Source organism: Malus sylvestris, chromosome 17, assembly GCF_916048215.2.
Source record: "Malus sylvestris chromosome 17, drMalSylv7.2, whole genome shotgun sequence".
Classification (NCBI taxonomy): Eukaryota; Viridiplantae; Streptophyta; class Magnoliopsida; order Rosales; family Rosaceae; genus Malus; species Malus sylvestris.
In genome coordinates, this window is record NC_062276.1 from 20,626,963 (window position 1) to 20,650,283 (window position 23,321).

At 38.2% G+C, this 23,321-nt stretch overlaps 2 protein-coding genes across 3 annotated transcripts; one reads left to right on the top strand and one right to left on the bottom strand.

The window, feature by feature from the left end:
* Nucleotides 1–3,417: 3,417 nt before the first annotated feature.
* Nucleotides 3,418–5,883, top strand: LOC126612091 (GDSL esterase/lipase APG-like). The gene is made up of 5 exons (XM_050280399.1): nucleotides 3,418–3,827; nucleotides 4,406–4,536; nucleotides 4,675–4,908; nucleotides 5,216–5,471; nucleotides 5,544–5,883. The coding sequence occupies exons 1-5, from the start codon at nucleotides 3,572–3,574 to the stop codon at nucleotides 5,738–5,740; spliced, it is 1,074 nt and encodes a 357-aa protein (XP_050136356.1). The 5' UTR covers nucleotides 3,418–3,571; the 3' UTR covers nucleotides 5,741–5,883.
* Nucleotides 5,884–5,952: 69 nt separating this feature from the next.
* LOC126612088 (polyadenylate-binding protein 6-like) lies at nucleotides 5,953–14,387 on the bottom strand. Of its 2 annotated transcripts, none has more exons than XM_050280392.1 (9): nucleotides 14,003–14,387; nucleotides 13,365–13,486; nucleotides 8,184–8,371; nucleotides 7,760–7,992; nucleotides 7,374–7,667; nucleotides 7,040–7,281; nucleotides 6,879–6,938; nucleotides 6,558–6,788; nucleotides 5,953–6,311 (listed from the first exon to the last, which is right to left on the bottom strand). In XM_050280392.1, exons 1-9 carry the CDS (start codon nucleotides 14,271–14,273, stop codon nucleotides 6,153–6,155), a joined length of 1,800 nt encoding a protein of 599 aa, XP_050136349.1. In that variant the 5' UTR covers nucleotides 14,274–14,387; the 3' UTR covers nucleotides 5,953–6,152. The 2 variants fall into 2 exon arrangements, with proteins under 2 accessions (XP_050136349.1, XP_050136348.1); XM_050280391.1 differs by having other exon boundaries at nucleotides 7,760–8,019.
* Nucleotides 14,388–23,321: the final 8,934 nt, after the last annotated feature.

Sequence of the window (23,321 nt, forward strand, 5' to 3'; positions counted from 1 at the left end):
GAGAACGTGGGAATAAGAGTGGGAATAGAGGTTTTTGTTTTTTATTTTTTTATTTTTAATATTGGATATATGCTAAAATTACATGTAGGTGATACTTAAATAAAAGAGTAAATTATAACAATAGTCCCTTAACTTTAACTCAATCAGAGCAATGATCCATCAACTAAGAATTCATTATCATCGGTCTCTCAACTCAGCAAAACGTGCAACTATGGTCTCTCAACTAAAAATCAATTACCATTGGTTCCTCAACTTTTGTGGAGCCAAAAATAATCAAGAGGCGACACGTGGATTTTTAGGTGCAGAGGACAAAATTACCCTCGAGACACATCTGGTTTCCTATACGCGAGTAGTGGAGAATCATCCATCAATCGAGTTAAGAGTGCCCAAAATATGTAACAAGTTCAAATTTATCTCATCCATCTTTATTCCATATCCTCTACAAGGAAATCATTCCATAACCTTCAAAACCTTCCATATAAATTAAATTAATTAGGCTAATTAATGGATTAATTTGGAATTAATCCATTAATCACCAAATTAATCACCATTACACCCCAAAAAACATCAAAGGGCCGGGCATGCTCTATAAATAGGACTCAATTTTCTTTGAAAGACTAGTTCCATACTCTTGTAAAACTTCCCAAAACTCTCCAAATACTTTTCTCTCTAAATTCTAACTTTGGCATTGGAGGTTCTTCGGCCAAAGCCCCCCCCCCAATTCATCGTGGGCGCGTGAGGCTCTTGGTTTTCACCTAAGGTGTTAATTGTTTTGTAAGTGCAATTTTGTCCAAGAAGAAGAATGCGGAAATTTGCATCCACAACTTTAATCCAACTGGAAAAATCATCTCTCAACTTTAACCCAATTGGAGCAATGACCCCTCAATTGTAACTCAATTGTAGCAATGGTCCTTTCAACATAACTCATTTTGATAAAATTATGACAAAGTTGACGAAAATGACCATAACTACACATTTTTTATGAGTTGAGGGACCCCAATTGTAGCAATGGTCATTCCAACATAACTTATTTTGACAAAATATTGACGAAGTTGACGAAAATGATCATAGCTACACTTTTTGATGAGTCGATGGACTAAGGATAATGAATTTTTAATTGAGAGACTATTGCTCCAATTTGATTAAAATTGAAGGGCTATTGCTTCAATTTACTCCAAATAAAAAAGCAAACTGTAGTTTTATGAAATTACATTATTACCATCATTTTTCTGTGATAGAAGACTAAATAGTATTTTCATCATCTTTTAATTAACAAAGAAAATTCTATTAATAAAATAATAATTGATATGAAAATACATTAATATTAAGACTTCAATAAAAACTGAAACTAATAAAGTTTCAGTTAAAAAACATAATGGTTAGAAACTGCATCTAAAGTCTCGCTTTAAAATATCTGTTTCTTTCTTTTAGAGTTTCGGGTCTGGAAGGATCACTACTCCATTTCTTCTGCAAAAAAAAGATATAGTCCGACTCTCATTTAATTTCCAGAACATCGAACGTGTACAGAACGCGTGCTGCAACGTTGAAGCTGGCAAAGCTTGATGGCAACACTCTGATTAATTGCAGATCCTGACCGTCGATTGTGGCACATGTGGGACCTCACTACCAATGCCAGGTCCCAAATCATCAATAACCAAACAGACAGGTTTCCAACAATTATTTCGAAAACATAAAGAGACCTCATCCAATTGTGACTCACATTAATGTGTGTGGGACTTGATACATATTTTGCTGTACTTTGATCGTCAATGGGATTCGTTTAAGATATTTAAGCTCAGTTAATCAAACTTATTCGCATTTGTTTTGTTGGCTACAACAGTGTGCTTTCTCTGCTCTAATCAAATTCAAATTTCCATTTTCATAATTTAGATGAATTTATTGTATCGTGCTTATATCAAAATGGAAATAGAAAATTATCAAAATGAACTAATTGAGCTCATATTTTTCCCAACTATACTTAGATCAGATTTTCTGCTTCCAAAATAAGTGTGGCATCTCTGGCCTCTCTGTGACCCTCATCATTGTTTAACACAATTTATGACGACAAAGTTAAAAAAAAAAAAGAGTTAAGTTTATAAACACATGTCAGTAATAATTGGGGCCACTCAGAGAGGTCACACCCATTTTGAGTACAGAAGATTTGATCTCAACTTTGCTACCCAGCTGGTGTATTAGAGATGTAATTTAAGTTAGATACCACTTAATAAGTTCCATATAAACACCCACATTTACAATGTATGACAATTGAACTTGGTTCACAATCGCTAACACTCATTATTTTACGATATTCTAAACTACTCGGTCTACTCATATGAAAATGTAATCCGAACTTGAGCTCAAGAAAGTGCCACCCTACCTTGACCAACTGCTAACTCATTTGCAATTGTAACAAGCATTGTCAATGTTAATTGTCTTAGTTTTAGATGGCTAATTAATCCACCGATTTCCATGACTTATTGGTCCAACCAGTTGTGCTGGGTCAGAAAATTTTTCAGAACCACCAAAATAACTCCATCACATGTAGCTTTGACATGCCTTTTACTCATAATACCTCCACCTGCTATTTTCTCAACTACCCTAGCACCCTTCATATTTAATACCCAAAAAAATAATGATGTTTTTTTTTTTTTTGTCAAACAATAGATTTGTTAGATTAGGAAACCGACGGGATTCAAACTCATGCAGTGGTGTAAGGACAATACTCGTTTCCACCACTGTGGTAGAAGCCCACTTCCAACAATTAACATTGACAAGAAATTAAAGTGAAAAGCAAGACCCACATGGTCAGTAATTTATTATATTTGTTTGTATAATTTGAGGAAATTGGAGCAATGGTTAACTAAAAATTCATGATCATTAGTCTCTTAATTCATTAGAACGTACAATTATGGTTTTTTTCTTCGACTCCGTCAGAACTTTTATCAAAATGAGTCACGTGCCACACATGTGAGGCTAAATCAAGGGGCAAGTATGGGAAACCAAAATGAAAAAAAAAATTGTAGCAATGATTCCTCAACTTTAACCAAATTGGAGCAATGGTCCCTTAACTTTAACCCAATTGGAGAAATTGTCTCCCAACTTTAACCTAATTATAGAAATAGTTCTTCCACCATAACTCATTTTGAAGAAAATTTTGACGGAGCTGACGAAAAGAACCAAAGCTGAATGTTTGGACAAGTTAAGAGACCAATGGTCATAAATTTTTAGCTAAGGGACCAACGCTCCAATTGAGTTAAAGTTATTGGATCATTGCTACAATTTTCTCGTATAATTTTTATTTTTGGCCGTCAAATTGAATAAATCAAATCAAATAACGGCCAAAATCAAATATGGGTGTGCAAGAAGCCTAAAAAAATGTGTGTTTATCATTTCCAATTTTTAGTGCATGGGTAATTAAATCCATAAAACCAGTTGACCTCTCATTCAATGCCTAAACAAAAACTCCATCTTCCCTCTTCCTAGAGGAAACTTCAAAAGGGTCATTTTGTTATAAGGGTCCAAATTCACAACACAAATCACTTCAGGAGAAAAAAGCTGCTTTTTTCACAATATGGAAAGCCGTTTCTTGAGCGCAGCTTTTGGTTTGGTTTTGGTTTTTGCGTTTGTGATTGGAGGGAATTATGCACAAGAGTCAACTACACTTGTTCCGGCAATCATGACTTTTGGAGACTCAGCAGTTGATGTGGGCAACAATGACTACCTCCCTACCATTTTCAAGGCCGATTACCCTCCTTATGGAAGGGACTTTGTGAACCATCAGCCTACTGGGAGGTTTTGCAATGGCAAACTGGCCACTGACATCACTGGTAAGTATAAAATTCAGCTTCTAAAAAGAGTGCTTTTGTTAACATTCTTAAACTGTTGTTAGTTGCTTCTTAATGCAGGAGAAGTGCTTTAGCTTTTTTAGCATAGTGGGAAACTTAATGTTGATCTGCATACGGTTTTTAGTTAATAGAACTGAAAGTTCAGTTTAAATTGGTTAGTTAAACTAATGATTGTTTGATTGTGTGGCTTAATTTGTTTTGCTGCATTTTTATAAGATACATTACTGTTAATTACTTTAATTTATTTATGCAGTTCAGTGTTGAAGTGCTTTATGAACATTAAATATGGTCTCTTCTGCTGCATTTGGGATTAATTTCTATTACAGGGACCATGTTAATTGATGATATGATATGGTAGTTGATATGTTAATTAACCGTTGTCGGTAAAAATTTACACATGATTCGATGTAGTAAGTATGCATAAACTGCCAGGTGGTTTGCTAATGTGGATAGAGAAATGACATTTCTTGCATTATTCTTCATGATCAGAAGTTAATTAGAATATCCAAGGAAATTTATTCACTGCCAAAAAACCTAATGTGAGGTATTTATTTATGCAGCTGACACTCTAGGGTTCACTACTTATCCGCCGGCGTACCTTAGCCCACAAGCATCAGGGAAGAACCTTCTGATCGGAGCCAACTTCGCTTCAGCTGCATCCGGTTACGATGATAAGGCAGCGACCTTAAGTGTAAAATTCTTATCTTATTTATAACAGCACTATAGATACCGGGTAGGGGGTTTTGACATAATATCGGGTGTAGGGGTAAACGCTCTTATATATTTTAATGTCGCAATTCTGATACATTTGAGCTTGTGTGGCATGCAGCATGCAATCCCATTGTCCCAGCAGCTGCAATATTACAAGGAGTACCAGACGAAGCTTGCCAAGGTAGCAGGCAGCATGAAAGCGGCATCGATCATCAAGGATGCTCTCTATTTACTGAGTGCCGGAAACAGTGACTTTCTTCAGAATTACTACGTCAACCCTTTTGTTAACAAAGTCTACACTCCCGATCAGTATGGTTCCATCCTTGTTGGTGTCTTCCAAGGCTTCATTACGGTATATATATCGTCTCATTGCTCCTCCTCTTAAATCTAACCGTAATAAACCCAAAAATCTGGAATACCTTGAACCCAATTGTTATTGCACCCGACTGTTATCTCGCTACAGGTGCGATTCTTTTCCATAATCTGATTTGCAAGTGAATCTCACTAACTTTGTATTAGTTGATGAGGACTACACTAATTAAGGGATCATTTGAGAGGAATGGTTTCACAGTTTTCGTTGTTGTTAAATCCTAATCCTTTCTTTTAAACATTTCATCCGAATGGATCCTAAGGTTTTGCTCTGCTTCCATGAAAATTAGGATTTGTATCACTTGGGAGCCAGGAAGATCGGTGTGACCTCACTCCCTCCATTGGGTTGCCTCCCGGCTGCAATCACCTTATTTGGAAATCATGAGCAGGGATGCGTCGCTAGAATCAACTCCGACGCCCAAGGGTTTAACAAGAAGATAACCTCTGCCGCAGACAATCTCCAAAAGCAACTTTCAGGCCTTAAAGTCGTCATCTTCGACATTTACAAGCCTCTCTACGATGTCATTAAAGCCCCAGCAAATTACGGTACTGAACTATTTCTCAACCAGTATATGTTCAAACGGATAGATACTATAATCTTCTTTGGTTAACTTGCAGGATTCGCCGAAGCAAGAAGAGGTTGCTGTGGAACGGGAATCGTAGAGACAACGTCACTGCTGTGCAATCCAAACTCAGTCGGAACTTGTTCCAACGCGACTCAATACGTGTTTTGGGATAGCGTCCATCCATCTCAAGCCGCTAACCAAGTGCTTGCCGATGCATTGATCATCCAAGGCATCTCCCTCATTGGATAAGAGGATTATACGGATCTTTCTGTATCTCAAAAAATGTTTAAAGACTGCTACTACTTGCACTGCTATGTTTACAAAGATAGTGACTCAAAAGCTTAATAAGTAGTATGCAATTTGTTAATTTATCAAATGGTTTATAAATCAAACGTGTGTCTGTGTGTGTGTGTGTGTGAGAGAGAGAGAGAGAGAGAGAGAGAGAGAGAGAGAGATCAACATTTTTAACTAAACATTATGTTCTGATTGATTTAGCTAAACAGTTTTAACGGAAGAGATTTTATACAGAACCAATTAGATTTAGCTAAACATTTAGCAAATCTTTTGCAGTGTTTTGCAAATTTACCAAAAGACAGCACCAAAATGCTTTGGTAGGAACTGTAGTAAAAAGCTATATAGCAAGGCAAAACGCCACCAGTTTTTAGCTCAAGTAGCGGCCAGACTTAGCAAACAGAGGGTGATGATCTGCGCTGGTCCTGGTACCATTTGCCACCTTCAAAACTTGAGCTGCTGCTTTCTCAGAACTGTTCAACTCCCACAGCATTCCCGACGTTCCTGTTATCTGTACTGCACGCCCAGGCTGGAGAGAGACCGAACAGATAACTTTAGTGTTATTCAGTCATATGAAAATGAAGAATAAAAACCCTCTGAACCAAAAATCACGATTTGTTGGAATCCATTTGTCCCACATAGGACAGAGGGAAGGAGAAAGAGCCATTTAAATAGAATTACCCCACTCTAACACACACCAAGGTCTTTTGTGATAAAACCCTATACCAACCCTCAGCCCATCGACCTGAAAAATTTTACATGATTACTCACAAACCTCAAGATTCTCAGCAAAAGAGTGGCGCCGATCCCTTGGAGTTGTCTTCAAGTTGGAGTTTCCAGTGGATGATGCTTCTGTAAGAAGAACTCTGCCTCCTGTAGTTGCTGATCTTGAACTTCCTGCAGTGGCTCCACTCTGTCTGTAAACCTTCTTCCGGTATCCTGTAGCTTCATAACCTCCATGGTTCCCAGAGTTGGTATGAACATTTGAGTTAGCATATGTCCTGGACTGTTAAAAACAGGGGACAAAAAAGTAACGAAACAATCAGTTCAGTCCACAACAAAAACGAGCGTTATAACACATGAAAACTGAACCTACCTTATTCTGGAAATTATCATTTCCATTGCTGCTACCCAACTGTGATTCTCTGCTTAGAACCTGTGACATCATGAATCAAATAAGAATAACTTGCACTAAATACACACATGCAGAAACACACATATGACGAGGCTGATTAGAAAATAAGGTGGATTACTTACAAAAGGATAATCCGCAACGACATTAGTACCAAAACTTTGATACATGACTGGCGGGCATAGCAGAGGAGCTGTAGGTGGCCTTGGGGAAACGCTATACTGGACCGGGTGCAGGGCAGGCCAGTTTGGAGATTGCAAAGATCTTTGTGGCAGCTGAAGAGTATAGTAATCTTGCATAGCCTTGCAGCGATCTTCTTTGCTTTGAGCTACAGCCACATAAAGTTTTCTTCCTTCCAACATAGCTCCTGAGAAAAAAAATTCAATCAGACAGGCATTAAACCAAATATAGGCTTAATAGAAGCAAAAGCAGGAAAAGACACAACGAGATCTTGTTTACCATTAAGATTACTGAGAGCTTTGGCAGCTTCTTGAAGAGTTGAGAAGCAAACAAAACCAAAACCTCTGCTCATCCCGTTACCATCACGCATCACTTTGGCCGACAGAATCTTCCCAAAGGCACTGCAATGTTCTCCTAATTTGCTATCATCAACAGATTCAGCTAAATTCTTAACATAGAGATTCATAGACTTAAGTTTCTCGATCTCACTGTTCAGCATTTCCTCTTTACATTTTAGAAACTTTTCCCTCTCAGCTTTCTTTTGAGCCCTTCCTACAAACAAATGTTTTGATCCTGTGGAAAAAAATTTATTAGTGAAAGTTGCAGACATAATTATACTATCAACAAAACAAGCTACAACGAGATGAAGGAAGTTGGAGGTTTACCCAGCAGTGCACCATTCATGCACTCAACAGCCTTCTTAGCCACTTCTGGCGACTCAAAGTTAGCAAACCCAAAACCTTTTGACTTCCCTTTCTCATCCTTCATGATGGCAAGACTATAAACACTTCCGTACCGAGAGAACATCTCTCGAAGCAGATCCTCAGTTACATGTTCATCAAGATTCTTCACAAACAGATTTGTAAATTTGGATTCATTCTGGGCTGGTATCCTGTCACTTTTCTTAACAAATTTCGACACATATCTAATGAAAAATGCAGGATAAGTTTATTAATGAACAAACAATAAATGCAAAACCGATAAGAAAATCATGTAACACATTGCACAAGACCATCTATAAACAATCAAACATCACAAAAACAAGAAAACTGAATGAATAAACAAGAACAAAGGAAACAGAGGGCTTACAGCTTCTTCCCCTTAATGATTGTATCATTGAGAGCATTGACAGCAGCCACAGCCGATTCCTCTTTGTCAAACTGGACAAACCCGAAACCCTTGCTCTTCCCATTTTGTTCGGCTACCTTGCAAGAAAGTATAGTCCCGAATTCCCCGAACATGTCCTGCAAGTGAGTGCTGGTGATTTCAGGGTCAAGGTTTATTGAAGTTTTATATATTTATTTCATGACTAAAATTGTTACAAGTTGCAGCATATAAGGAAGAAGAAACGTGAAGAAGAGAGCAGGGAAGATGGCAGCTAAGCCAACATCATGATGACATGCAATCCCTCTAAAACTTAATCTAATATCCTGCTTTTGCTTTACAGCATGAAGAGCCGAAAGCAAAGAATAAAAAAACAGTAAGTGAGGGGGAACCGAAAGTAACAACACCACTAGACAAAAACTTTCTAATATTTTAACCCTACTTTCAATGATGACTGATGACATCCAATACTCCCCCTCAAGCTGGATCCAGTAGGTTGATGGATCCAAGCTTGGAGAGGAGCCTTTGAAACTGATGGGAAGCTAGAGGTTTAGTGAATATATCAGCCAGCTGATCGAAGCTTTTTACGTAATGCGTCTGAATCACCTGCGACTGTACTTGTTCACGGATATAGTGACAGTCGACTTCAATATGCTTCGTCCTCTCGTGAAAGACGGGGTTTGATGCTATGTGCATGGCAGCCTGGTTGTCACAAAATAATGTCATTGGTTGAGCTGTAAACACTCCTAAGTCACATAAAAGTCCTTTTAGCCATATCAGCTCACACGCGGTTGAGGCCATTGCACGATATTCAGCTTCAGCACTTGATCTTGCGATGACAGTTTGTTTCTTGCTCTTCCACGTGACCAAGTTTCCACCAACAAAGGTACAGTAACCCGTGGTGGACTTGCGATCGATTGCGTTTCCTGCCCAATCAGCATCACAGTACCCCATGATTTGAGTGTTGTCATTCTTTGCCATGAGGATGCCACGACCAACAGACCCTTTTAAGTAACGTAAGATCCTTTTGACAAGGTTCAGATGCTCGATGGTGGGAGAGTGCATGAACTGACTGGCGATACTTACTGAATGTGAGATGTCTGGTCTGGTGATCGTTAGGTAGATCAGCTTGCCGACAAGCCTCTGATATAAGCTGATATCCGAGAGTGACGTGCCTCCCAAGTCAAGCTTGAGCTTGCTATCAAGAGGGGTAAGTGCAGGCTTAGCATCACTCATATTAGCATCTTTAAGTAGGTCCATGACGTATTTTCGTTGATTAAGAAATAGTCCCTTGTAAGAAGATGCCATTTCGATTCCAAGGAAATACTTCAACACCCCAAGATCTTTGACTGCAAATTTTTGTTGAAGTGACTGTTTGAGTGTGGTGATTTCAGCAGCATTATCACCTGTAATTATTAAGTCATCCACATATATTAACACAACTAATTTGCTCGCAGCTCTTGTGCGAACAAATAATGATGAATCTGCATTACTCCTTTTGAAACCAATGCTATGAAGAACGGTACTTAGTTTTGCATACCAAGCACGTGGCGATTGCTTCAATCCATAAATTGACTTATGTAACTTACACACCAAATTAGGCTCTTGGCTTTGAGGGTGTCCTGGTGGCAATCTCATATAGACTTCTTCTTCAAGATCACCATGTAGAAAGGCGTTCTTCACGTCCATTTGGTACATAAACCAACCTTTATTGACCGCAACAGACAATAGAACCCTTACTGAGTTCATTTTTGCAACAGGAGCAAATGTTTCCTTGTAATCCACCTCAAATGTTTGAGTGAATCCTCGAGCCACCAGCCTGGCTTTATGCCTCTCAATCGAACCATCAGAATTAAACTTGATCTTATAGATCCACTTGCAGCCCACTGCCTTTTTTCCTTGTGGAAGTTTGGTGATGCTCCAGGTTTTGTGTTGGTCTAGTGCTTTGAGTTCATCTCTCATTGCTTCTTTCCACACAACTTGGTTATTAGCCTCATAAAAGTTTTGAGGCTCACTGTGACTTGAAATATTGTTAAGAAAGGCAACATGAGATGGAGTTACCTTTTGATACGACACGCAATTTGAAATTGGATGCCTCGGTTTATATGTGACAAAATCTTGAAACCTTGTGGGAGGTTGTCTATCACGCCGAGGATTGCGTCGAGGTTTTGGGAGGTTTATCTCATCCTCGTTCAAATTTTCATCCACACCTTGAGGATTTTCTTGGTTGCCGTTGTCATCATCATGCACAGAACTATCAGGATGAGTACCTTCATTATTGACTTCAATGAGAGGTGTAGAAGATTCATCAATGTGGTCATGGTTAGCACCTCTGTCATTTAAAACATCTTGAGTACAGATTCTTGGTAGAGGAATTAGGTCTAAGATGCACTCCCCCTGACTTGTGGCTTCATGTGATTTACTGAAAAAAGGGTTAGCTTCATGAAATCGAACATCTTTAGATACAATTATTTTTCTTAGTTGAGGATCATAGCACTTATATCCTTTTTGTGTTGATGAATAACCAAGAAAAATACATTTGAGAGCTCTAGGGTCCAATTTATCTCGATGGTGTGATTGTATATGAACAAAACAGACACAACCAAAGACTCTAAGATGTGAAAGGTCGATTTTTCTTCCTTTCATGACTTCAAGTGGAGATTTAAACCCCAAGACTCGGCTAGGAAGTCTATTGATGATGTACACAGCCGCCATGACTCCTTGTGACCAAAATCTCTTTGGTACGTTCATTTGTAACATTAATGCTCTCGTTTTTTCCAGTATGTCACGATTTTTTCTTTCAGCTACACCATTTTGTTGAGGTGTGCCGACACAACTTGTTTGATGCATGATACCGTGCTTGCTCAAATATAATGACATGACATGGGACATATATTCGGTGCCATTGTCAGATCTTAAGGTTTGAATTTGAGAGGAAAAATGATTCTTAACAAGATTGTGAAAATCCTTAAAAACTTCAATCACTTCACTCTTAGACTTTAAAAGGTATAACCAGGTGGCTCTAGAGAAATCATCAACAAACGTTACATAATACTTATAACCATCAAAAGATTCAAACGTTGGTCCCCATACATCTGAGTGAACTAGTTCGAAAACTTTACTAGTCCTAGATAAGGATGAGGTAAAAGGTAATCTGGTGGCTTTAGACAAATGACATGTTTCACACAAAATTAAATCATTTCCTAAGTTTGGAAACAAGGATGACAAAACAGGTTGGGCAGGATGAGCTAAACGTTGATGCCACAATTGACTATCTTGGGATGGACTGGACTTGGCTTGAAATCCTCTGGGACTGCTTTTTGATATGTAATAGAGGCCATCAAGGTAAAACCCTTCACCAATCGTCTTCTTGGTGAGGCAATCCTGAAAAATGACATTGTGAGGGGAGAAAATGGCTAAACAATTTAAGGTATTAGTGATTTTTCCCACAGATAGAAGTTGAAATGGAAAAGAAGGAACAAATAAGGCTACTGACTCAATTTTGTCCGACATTAAGTTGATATTTCCCTTCCCTAAAACCTTAGAACTCTCACCATTGGCAGTTGAGACTTGAGAAGGTTTTGAAAATTTTTCAAACTTGTGAAACTTAGAAACATGGTTGGTCATATGATCTGTGGCACCCGAATCAACAATCCACAAATCATGCATCATATTTACATTAAGAGCAGTTTTGAAAGCAGTCATGATACCTTGCATGTCATCTTGGGTCATGTGTTGTGTGTCTGTCAGAAATCCAGCGAACTTGCCTAGCAAAGCTATTGAATTTCCATCTTCAAAGCCAACCTCTTTCTTGCTTTGAAGATACACTGCAAACTCATTTATGAGTGCAGCTGGATTTGCAGTGAAATTCTTGAGTGCATCAGAACCATGAGATGTTGAGGCAGTTGCATTGTTGGCTCTGTGTGGTGCACGGTTCAGTCTTTGTGAGCCCTTGTTATCCTTCATGAACTCTGGCTTTAATTCTGGATGTAAAATCCAGCATGTCTCCTTAACGTGACCAGTATAGTTGCAGTGTTGACACTTTAAGTGTGGATTCTTCACTTTGTATTTTCTTTCGTTGGCTAGATAAGCCCTTGCTTCAGTTACACCGGTCTTTGTGCCAATGTTCATGACTTTCCTTCGTACTTCTTCACGTTGGATTGTTGCACATACGCTGGTGAAGGAAGGTAGATCGGGGTTCATGAGTATGTGGCTTCGTAGGTCTTCGTATCCTGAATCGAGGCTTGACAAGAGTTGGAATATCTTGTTTTCTTCTGCCCTTTTTAGTAGCAAAGACGCCTCAGTTGTATGAGGCCGATACATTTCCAGCTCATTCCACATGCTCTTCATGCTGCCCAGAAGTTGAACAAAGGGCTTTCCTTCTTGTTGTAGGTTGGAAATGTCCTTCTTCAATTGAAACACACGTGCAGCATTGTTCTGGCTGCCATACATCTCCTTGACTGTCTCCCATAGCTTGAATGATGATTCAGAATAACTGAATATTTCAGCTAGTTTACGTTCCATGGAATTTAGGAGCCATGACATAACTAGCTGATCCTTGCAAAGCCAGATTTCATAAGTTGGTGAGGAAACATCTGGGACTTCGATGCTTCCATTTATGAACCCTAGCTTGGATCTTCCACCTAGGGCAAGACTCACTGCTCTCGACCAAGGTAAGTAATTAAACTCATTTAACAAGACCGAGCTTAATCTTTGATTTGGATTTACATCCACCTCAGACACGGTTGAGGAGGAAGGCTGGGGATTTTCATCTCCAAACGAATAAGAATGTTCTTCCGCCATGTCGGAGATGGAATACGATCAGCTAGAAGAAATGCAGAAGCAGGTTATTTTTCCTGCTCTGATACCATATTGAAGTTTTATATATTTATTTCATGACTAAAATTGTTACAAGTTGCAGCATATAAGGAAGAAGAAACGTGAAGAAGAGAGCAGGGAAGATGGCAGCTAAGCCAACATCATGATGACATGCAATCCCTCTAAAACTTAATCTAATATCCTGCTTTTGCTTTACAGCATGAAGAGCCGAAAGCAAAGAATAAAAAAACAGTAAGTGAGGGGGAACCGAAAGTAACAACACCACTAGACAAAAACTTTCTAATATTTTAACCCTACTTTCAATGATGACTGATGACATCCAATAAGGTTCTTCACAAAGACATTGCCAAGACCAGTTTTCCTTGGAACAGAATCCCTCTGAGACCACATTATTCTCATGGTTTTCCCTTTCAGCTCAGTGTGATTCAGACAAGCCATAGCCTTGGATGCTGACCAAAACAGACCGAAAACATCAAAGATCGAAAACATATGGATATCACACAGATAAAGTAACAAAAACATCAACAAATCTAACCGAAAAATCATACGTGATAACAGAGGAGAAGAAATTAAGAGCACCAAAATCCCAATTAAGAAAAATGGAGTACGAAAATCCCAAATTAAACCCAAGAAACACATTCTTAAGCCCAAGAAACAGAACCACCAGAAACCCATTTTCTCGAAATTGAAAATATTTTCTCCACTAAGCAAGAATTCCCTAAAACCCTAATCAAAGAGCAAGATTAAAGAACCCTAGGCACCAAAACCAGAATAAAACTCCAAGAACAAACCGAATAAAAGAAACCCATTTCCCAGATTCATCCATAAACAAGAAACGTAAACGTAACCAAGATTTAGATACTCTCACAAAGAATGTTAGATAGAGAACAGAGAGATATACAGGGAACCAGAGCTACCATTGTTGACAGAAAAGAAGAGAGAGAGGCGGTGGGGTTTTTGGTTACCGTGGGAGTGGGAGTAGAAGTTGACATAGCCGTAGCGGAGGGACTCGCCGGAGTGGGAGTCACGGCAGAGACGGACGGAGGCGATGGGACCCATGAAACGAAAAGTAGTGAGGAGGTCTTCCTCGGTGACCTGTGGGTCCAGGTCGCCCACATACAGAGAGAATATCTCAGGATCGACCGGCGCCGGCGGCCGTACTGGTAGCGTCGGCAGTAGTGGTGGTGGTGGCGGTAGCGGCATTGGTGTTTCAGGGTCTGACAGCTCTGCCGCCATTTTCCTTGCAGTCCAAGAATCGCAGAGCTCAGAGAAGTGAGGGGAGAGAGAGAGAAAGAGAGAGAGAGAGAGAGAGATTTGTCTGTTTGTTACAACGGTGAGGGTCGTGTCGTGTGTGTGAACTGTACGGGTATATAAATTGCGAGGGAGAAAAATGAAGTGTACGGATGCTGCACGCTGGCGGGTAGGATTTAAGAGGCTACTCGCCATGGTTGGGTTGCGATTTGGGAATGCTGAGCGTCGCGAGGGCGGGCGGGAAACTTCAGAACGCTGTCGTTCTGGTTGGCATCCAATGCACAGCCGTCGAAACTTGAAGATTTGAGTTAATCTAATTTGGACGGCTGAGATTGTGCTTGGTTCCCAAGTTAGAAAGATCAACCTAACTGAATTGGTTAGGAGTTAACTGTGTAAGAAAAAAGGAAGGTTAGTGTCACTCGTTCGCTAGCTTCATTTACCTCACACAAATAAAAAATTACAAATTGTTGTACGTATGGATGGCCAACGTGGGTTGGATAAGCCTCTACTGTTTTTTTTTGGTCGATAACCTTTACTTTAGGAATAGAGTAAATAGTTCTCGTCCTTAGCTACACTTTACGTTTGTGTAATATTATAGTAGTTTATCTGGGACTTTTGTCTATATAAAGGATTTAATATGAGAGCTGTTATTCTCATCCCAATGTCTTATCTTTCCACCCACTTTTTATGACTTTTTTAATTACAAATTTGTTCATTTGTAAAATGACTAATAAGGACCTTAGTTACCCTCTTTTGCATTTTTTTTATAAAAAATATTAAAGAAAAGTTTGAGTTTGATAACTCTTTAGACTATTTGTCTTCCTTAAACCCTAACTCATCATTTCCATCACTCATCCTTCTCATCTCTTTTCATTCAGAGAAAGCAAAAAGAATGAACTTAGAATATGACGTTTTTATGGAAGAAGTAGATTATTATATTTCCATTGAAGAGGTAAAAGAATAATTTTTTGTGTGCAATTGTTAGGATTTAAACATTTGCCTTCTGGGTTTTTATTTTACATGCAATTATGAAAGTTTTAATTCTCGGAGAAATACAAATGTATTAGGTCTTGTAACTATCATTTTTGTGTCTCATGTTACACAGCCTGATTTCAGAAATCGAATGGAATGGCTTTTTATTTTTGGGTTTACTTGGACAATAAAGAAGTGCTCGAATGTTGGGTCTAACACGAGATTCTTTGTATGTGTATGCAGTGTCTTTAAAGCCTGAACTGTTTGAAGGGATGCGCTTCGATTTTACTAAAGGACTCAATCAGATGATCTTATTAAGGATTGAATGCATTTACTTTAAGTTTCAGTTATAAATTTCTTGTAGTCTAGTTTAATTAAGTTGTACTTTTATGCAAATGTTCTTGAAATCAGGTCATTCAATTCCTCCTATAGCAACAAATTGGGAAAGATACTGTGAACCATGGTGTTTAGAATGGGCTACATCGTACATTGCTCATATACAACAGTTCAAATCTATTCTAGGGTCTACAGTCATAACTAAAGAGATTGTGGAGCTTGACGAAAATTGAAGTTGGTGCAACGCTTGTCTGAAACTTTTAGCTTTTACTTTTTGTTCAAACAACCAGAAGGATGTTATTCATAAATTGATGCAAAGGTATGCCCTTTTTGATGAAATCTCAAGTGGGAGAAGTGGGAGAGCTATCTGAGATATTTCAATGGAAGGGGGAGGTTCCAAAGGGGCTGCTAGATTGGAAAGAGGAGGAAAAGCAGCACCTGGTCAGGCTCTGTGACATTTGTGCTGCTTCATCGAATTTATTCCTATTTGAATGTGTTGTATCTATGATTTCATATTATGTTGCCGTACAATTTGGCAATAATGGATAGTGTATCGTGATCAATCAAACTAGAAACATGAAGCATGATGTTGTAATTAACTTGACTAAACTCAGTTCGATAAAACAACGAAAACGTGAATCAATTAGAAAAATAAAACCAACGTGACTTGAGAAACGGTGAAAGTGCAACATAGAAAGCTGAGTTGAAAAAAAAAATTATATATATATATATATAAAGGGTTATTTTAGGAATAATAGTGGGTGGGGAAATAACATTTTAAATTTTTAACTTTTTATAGTGGGTATAAATATAACGTGGGTGTGGAAATAAGACAACGAGGTGAGTCTAGCAGCTCTCTTTAATATAGTGGAGTCACATCACCGAAAGAATTTCACTATTTTCTTGCAAACAAGTCACGAGATCAAAAACGGAAAGTGATACTACAAATCTCCCTCTCATCTCTTCTTCTACATTCATTATCTGATACAGTGAAGAAAATAAATAGTGTCATACATTGCTCTCGTTCCACTTCAATTTCTAACGGGTTTATTAAACTAACACTCCTTGAGATTTATTGAGCTTTCACAAAACTCCTTCACGTTTAAGACATTATACTAACACCCCTCAGATTTTAGTTCTCTTTCATACAACCCCGAAGTTAACATTTTGTTTATAAATTAGTAATTTACCCTGATTAATTACTTAAAGCTAATAAAGAAATGTTTTATAATTATATAAAAAAGTTATAAAACATTAAATACTTCGCAAAAAAATGAAGAAGACCATGTGGACAAATCTCCCACGTCCCCCAACCCTTCTTAATCAGTCCCCTAAATTTCCCCTCCCTTCCATTTCCAATCCCCCGACTTTCCCCGCTTCCACAAATCCTTCTCTGCAGCTTCTATAATTTCTTCTTCCTAATTTAGTGCGGAATCAAATAGTAGAGATTTGATCTTGATTACCAAATTATTATTTTATTAGACAAAGATTGTTTTTTGGTTTGTTGAAAGTTTGAATGGGTGATGGTGCTGGAGGAAGAATGAGGACATGGAGATGGAGGTGGTTGCTTAATCGGGTGGGAGGGAAAGAAGAAGATAGACAACTTCTTTTTTAAGTAAAATATTATTTTCAAAGTAATAATTTTCCTCTTAATTTGTTGTGTCCACATGGTCTTCTCCTTGTTTGTGAAGTGTTTAGAGCATGTTTGGTGCTCTATTTGAATTCAACTTTTTAAACTAAAAAACAATTGTTAAGTTTTAAGCCTTAAAAACTTGTTTGGTATGACTATTTTAAGTTGTAAGATTTAAAATTTTTAAATCGCATACCAAATAAGTTTTTGAGTTTTAAAGAAAAATGTTTTCAAGAAAAATCTTAAAAAATGTTTTGAGAAATTATAAAAAAAATTCAAATATGATACCAAACAAGCCCTTAATGTTTTATAAATTCTTTTATATGATTATAAAGTTCTTTTATTAGTATCAAGTAATTAATAAGGGTAAATTAGTAAATTTATAAGCCAAATTTTGACTCAAGGGGTTGTTGAAAAACAAATCCAAACCTAAATTGAATAAGGAAACTGAAATTCTTTCCTAATCCCTCTAGGACAAGAATCAGTATACCTCTAGGTTTCCTAAAACAATCCTAAACCAACTAGGACATATTTGACGAGCCAAAAGCCTAATAGGGGTTATATGAAAGGGAATTAAAACGTGAGGGGGTGTTTGTGTAATGTCTCAAACATGAGAAGATTTTGTGAAAACTCGTTAAATCTCAGGGAGTGTTTATGTAATTAACCCGATTTCTAACTAAGGTTCTCTCTCTTTTTGACTATTTATAACACAAATTTTTTTATTTAACGCACTTAAATGATATATTTGTAATAAGGAGGGTTACGTTACTGAAAGAAAATAGAAAACTTCCCCAAAATGGGAAAAATAAAAATTCTACTATATTTATAATTGGTCATTTATTGCCAATTACACTCAAGATTTTTTCACAAATGGAGATTATCTTCTTTTGGGCATGTCAACAATCATTGCTCAATGTCACTCAGTACTATGGTCTAGTAATATTGCTCTTCACTTGAAAGTGAAAGATCTTAGGTTCGAATCTTTTGGATGGAAAATTTGATACTAAATTAGGTAGCTTAGAGAAACTCTCCATTTCTTTAGTGTAAAAATATCGATGTACTAAAAAAAAACAATTTTTTTTTGGAGAACTGGAAATATGCATTACCAGGGCCGGAGCCAAAAGTACAAGGAAACCTACCAGGAGGCAACAACCAAGGAAAACATACATAAAGCAGTGAAGAGGGGAACAAAGGCTAAAGATGCTACACCAAGTGCAAAAGCGTCGCCCCCTTCACTACCAAAACACAATTATGGAGGACATGGAAGCCCGTCCTTGTTCAAAACATGCGCCAACGATGATAGGGGATGGTTAACCTAAGTAGAACCGCACATCTTTGTCTTACTTCTCAATGCCAAACGGTCCATCGCCATGTTGGCCGATCTCGGAACCCAAGACCAGTGGCACATCTAAAGGGTATCCCAAAGCCTTAAAATTCTAGTCAACGTAGGATAAGCCTCTCAGTTGCCAGAGGATAAATCATTAACCAAACATGAAATGTTCTCTTTTGAGTCTGACTCTATAATAATCCTCTGCAAACCCAGTGAACTAGCAAACTCACACCCATGCAATAAGGCAAGAGCCTCTGCCACAGCAACACATGGAGCAGAAATCATCAGCTTCGTCGCCTCACGAACTTACCCTCATTGCTTCTGGCAACAATCCCAACAAAGCCCTCAGCCTTAGTAGCATCCCAGCTCGCGTCCACATTCAGCTTGGTAAACATGGAGCAGAGGGAGACCAATGGGCCAAGCACGAAGGGGAAGCCTGCCCATGAAGAGAGATCCCCAATGGTTTGTGGGAAGCCTCCAAGAAAGCTGCAGCCGAGGACAATAGGATAGGTAGATTGTTGTATCTCCATTCTTCAACACATATCTAGTTTGTGAGTGGGCTTTATACGGATTAAAAAGAAAACCAGTATCTGCATATCCAACAAGGACCTGGTCATTCGTGAAGTTCTTTGAGTAGAAGAGCCCCATGTCTGTTGTCCCACGAAGGTACCATAATACATCTTTGAACCCTTCCAATAACGAATTGTTGGAGCAGAGCTATACCTTGCTAACAAGTTAACTGAAAAAGCTATATCTAGTATAATACATTGTGCTAAATACAACAAAGCACCTATTGCACTCAGATATGATACTTCTGGACCAATGATCATTTCATCATCTTCTTTTGGATGGAATGGATCTTTCTTAATGTCTAGATAACAAACGACCATTGGCATACTGAGTGGATAAGCCTTATCCATGCCAAATCGCTTTAGGATTTTTTCAATGTAAGTTGATTGGTGGACCAAAATTCCACTAGCACAATGCTCGATTTGTAGGCCGAGACAAAATTTCGTTTTTCCAAGGTTTGTCATTTCAAATTCGCTTTTCAGATATTCAGCTGTTTTATTAAGCTCTTCAGGGGTTCCAACTAGAATCATATCATCAACATATATTGCCACTATAGCAAATCCAGAGTTGGATTTCCTAATGAACACACAAAGGCAAATGACATTGTTGGTATACCTTTCTTTGATCAAATACTCACTGAGATGATTATACCACATTCTCCATATTGTTTTAGCTCATACAATGATCGCCTTAATTTGATCGAGAGCATACCTCGTGATTTGTTGCGACTTAAGTCCTTCTAGGACTTTCATGTATATGTCAATATCTAATTCTCCATATAGATACGTGGTGATGACATCCATAAGTCGCATGTCAAGTTTTTCTGAAACCACTAAACTTATTAAGTAATGGAACGTAATTGCATCCATTACAGGAGAGTATGTCTCCTCATAATCAATTCCAGGTTTTTACGAAAAACCTTGTGCAACGAGTCGTGCTTTATATATTGCAATTTCGTTTTTCTCATTGTGTTTCCTTATGAATATCCATTTGTAACCCACGGGGTTTACACCAGGTGGGGTTTGGACTACTGGTCCAAAAACATTTCGCCTTTCCAAGGAATTTAATTCTGCCTGGATTGCATCTTTCCACTTAGGCCAATCTTGTCTCTGTTTGCATTCATCAACAGAGTAGGGCTCAATATCATCGCTTAATATGATTTCAGTGGCTACTGCAAATGTGAACATATCGTTGATGATTATTTCATTCTGATCCCACAATTCATTAGTACATGCATAATTTATGGAGATTTCTTTGCTTTCATGTACTGCTGTTTCTTCAGGAACATGTGTCTCATCAAGGACATTTTCTTTTTCTGGAAGTTCAGAATCATGAATTGTAGATTTGTCATTCATTCTGTCTTCCTGAATGATATCATTTGGATTTAGTTGTGCCCTTGTCTTTCTCTTTCAAGAGGCTGAATCTTTTGAACCTGGGGGTCTACTACGCTTTAGGTGTGCACTAGATGAATCATTCGCTACCATTTTATTTTGTCCAACAGGGACATCAATTCTTGCAGGTGCATTTGGAGCTGGTATATGTGATTTTGTCACTTTCATAACATCATTAAATGCATTTGGCATTTGATTGGCAATGCTTTGAAGATGAACGATCCTTTTCACTTCATTTTCACATTGAGTGCTACATGGATCAAAATAAGACAAGGTGGGAACAACCCATGTTAGCTCTTTCTATTCTTTTGGAACAGTCTTTTCTCCCCCCTTATGACGGGAAGACTGTCTCATCAAAGTGACAATCAGCAAAACGAGCTGTAAACATATCACCTGTCAAGGGTTCCAAATATCTAATGATAGATGGTGAATCAAAACCCACATAAATTCCCAATCTACGCTGAGGTTCCATTTTAGTGTGTTGCGGGGGTGCAATAAGCACATAAACAGTACAACCAAAAACTCGTAAATGTGAAATGTTTGGCTGATTTCCAAACACGAGTTATACTGAAGAGTATTGGTGGTTGGCTATAGGTCTTAATCGAACCAATGATGCAACATGTAAGATGGCATGTCCCCATGCAGAGACTGGCAATTTTGTTTTTATGAGCAGAGTGCGAACTATTAACTGAAGCCGCTTGATCAATGCTTCTGCCAAACCATTTTAAGTATGTACATGAGGAACAAGGTGTTCAACATCAATGCCCAATGTCATGTACTAATCATCAAATGTTTGAGACGTAAATTCACTGGCATTATCAAGTCGGATTGATTTAATGGGTTAATCTGGGAACTATGCTCGTAACTTAATTATCTGAGCAAGAAGTCTCGCAAAAGCTACATTCTAAGTAGACAAGAGACAAACATGTGACCATCGGGTAGATGCATCAACCAAAACCATAAAATATCGAAATGGTCGACATGATGGTTGAATAGATATCCCCTTGAATTCTTTGCAAAAATGATGGGGATTCAGCATCAACCTTTAGTTGTGATGATTTAATTACCAACTTCCTTTGAGAACAAGCCTTGAAAGGGTTATCATTTGAGATAGCAATGTGTCTGCTCAATAATGGATGTCCATTAGAGTTGGTAATGATCTTACACATCATGGTAGATCCTGGATAACCCAGACGGTTATGCTAAAGCATGTAAACTTTTGAATCAATGAACTTCTAGTTCATGACAGTATGTGATTCAACTGTCTTTATGTATGTATAATACAACCACTTGACAAACCATGCAACTTTTCCAATATACGCTTCTGGGTATCATTAGAGGTAATGCATAGATACTCCATATTTTCTGCACTTTTCGTTTCAATATGGTATCCATTTAAACGTATGTATTTGAAACTTAACAAATTTCGAGTAGATCGAGTAACATACAACGCATTTTGTATGGACAATATTGTTCCATTTGGTAACATAATCTAGGCTTTCCCTAAGCCTTCAATTACATCTGATTTGCCTGATATTGTTATTACCCTTACTCTTGTAAGCATCAAGTTTAAGAAATACTTTCGATCACGAAGTATTGTATGTGTGGTTGCGCAGTCTGCAAGACAAATATCTCTGCCATTTCTCATGTTCTGAGAATAACTATAGTTTTTATCCATGCTTTCTAAGTAAAAAGGGACCACAGTTAAAAACAACTTATAACATGAAATTTGAATGCCACTTTTATTGAATTGAAATGCTAGTCTTAAACTACAAGTTCAGAATAATAAAAGTACATCAAATATAAATGATTCAGTTGGACCGGTATACTTCATTCCCCCTTTCCACAATAAAGTCTGAACCATCTAGGTGAGTTGTGTTCAACTGCCTTGATAAGTCGCACACTAGATCAGGTATATCCATTAGTTTAGCTTGGTCAAGAAAATTAGTCTCGACACCCTTCTCCTAAAGGGAGGCTTGATATAGATCCACCAGATGTTTTAAGGTACGACAAGTACGCGCCCAATGCCCATGACCACCACACCTATGGTAGGCTCCTTCAGAATTTCTGGGAGCATTGTTCATGTGAGCTTTGCCTTTGTGGCGATTCACATTTTTAAAGCTCGAGCCTGAATTTTGCCTTGGAACCTGGTTGTGAAACTAACCACCATGGTTCTTGCCTTTCTTGTTCCATCGACTTCGCTTGTGGCCACATCCTCGTTTATGATTATCGCCACCAGACTATGTGGCGTTCACTTCGAGGGAAGTAACATTCACTTCTGGGAATGGTGCAGATCCAGTAGGTTTGGACTGATGATTTTTCATCAAGAGCTCATTGTTTTGTTCAGCTACCAAAAACATAGATATCAACTGATTGTATTCAATGAAGCCTTATGCTCTATATTGCTGTTGCAGGACCATGTTAGAGGCATGAAATGTGTTAAAAGTCTTTTCCAGCATATCTTCCTCAGTAATGGTATTCCCACAGAGCTTCATTTGAGAGGTAATTTTGAACAACACAAAATTGTACTTAGCCATTGACTTGAAATCCTGGATCCTTAGGTGAGTCCACTCATAGCAAGCCTTTGGAATAATCATCATTGTCTGGTGATTGTATCTGTTTCTCAATGCTTTCCAAAGAGCTAACGAATCTTCAACTGTTAATTACTCGCTCTTTAGTCCCTCATCAAGATGGCAACGAATAAGATCATGGCCTTCGCTCGATCTTGAAAGGATGAGCTAGTTTCTTCCTTAATGGTATCTCCAAGATTCCCTGGTTCAAGATGGATCTTGGTATCTAGTACC

Coding starts and splice junctions, on each gene's coding strand:
- LOC126612091 (XM_050280399.1), top strand. CDS start 3,572: ATGGAAAGCCGTTTCTTGAGCGCAGCTTTTGGTTTGGTTTTGGTTTTT. Junction 4,537..4,674: donor ATAAGGCAGCGACCTTAAGT/GTAAAATTCTTA, acceptor TGTGGCATGCAG/CATGCAATCCCATTGTCCCA. Junction 5,472..5,543: donor TAAAGCCCCAGCAAATTACG/GTACTGAACTAT, acceptor GTTAACTTGCAG/GATTCGCCGAAGCAAGAAGA.
- LOC126612088 (XM_050280391.1), bottom strand. CDS start 14,273: ATGGCGGCAGAGCTGTCAGACCCTGAAACACCAATGCCGCTACCGCCA. Junction 13,487..14,002: donor CTTCTACTCCCACTCCCACG/GTAACCAAAAAC, acceptor TGTTTTGGTCAG/CATCCAAGGCTATGGCTTGT. Junction 8,020..8,183: donor ATCATTAAGGGGAAGAAGCT/GTAAGCCCTCTG, acceptor ATTTTTCATTAG/ATATGTGTCGAAATTTGTTA.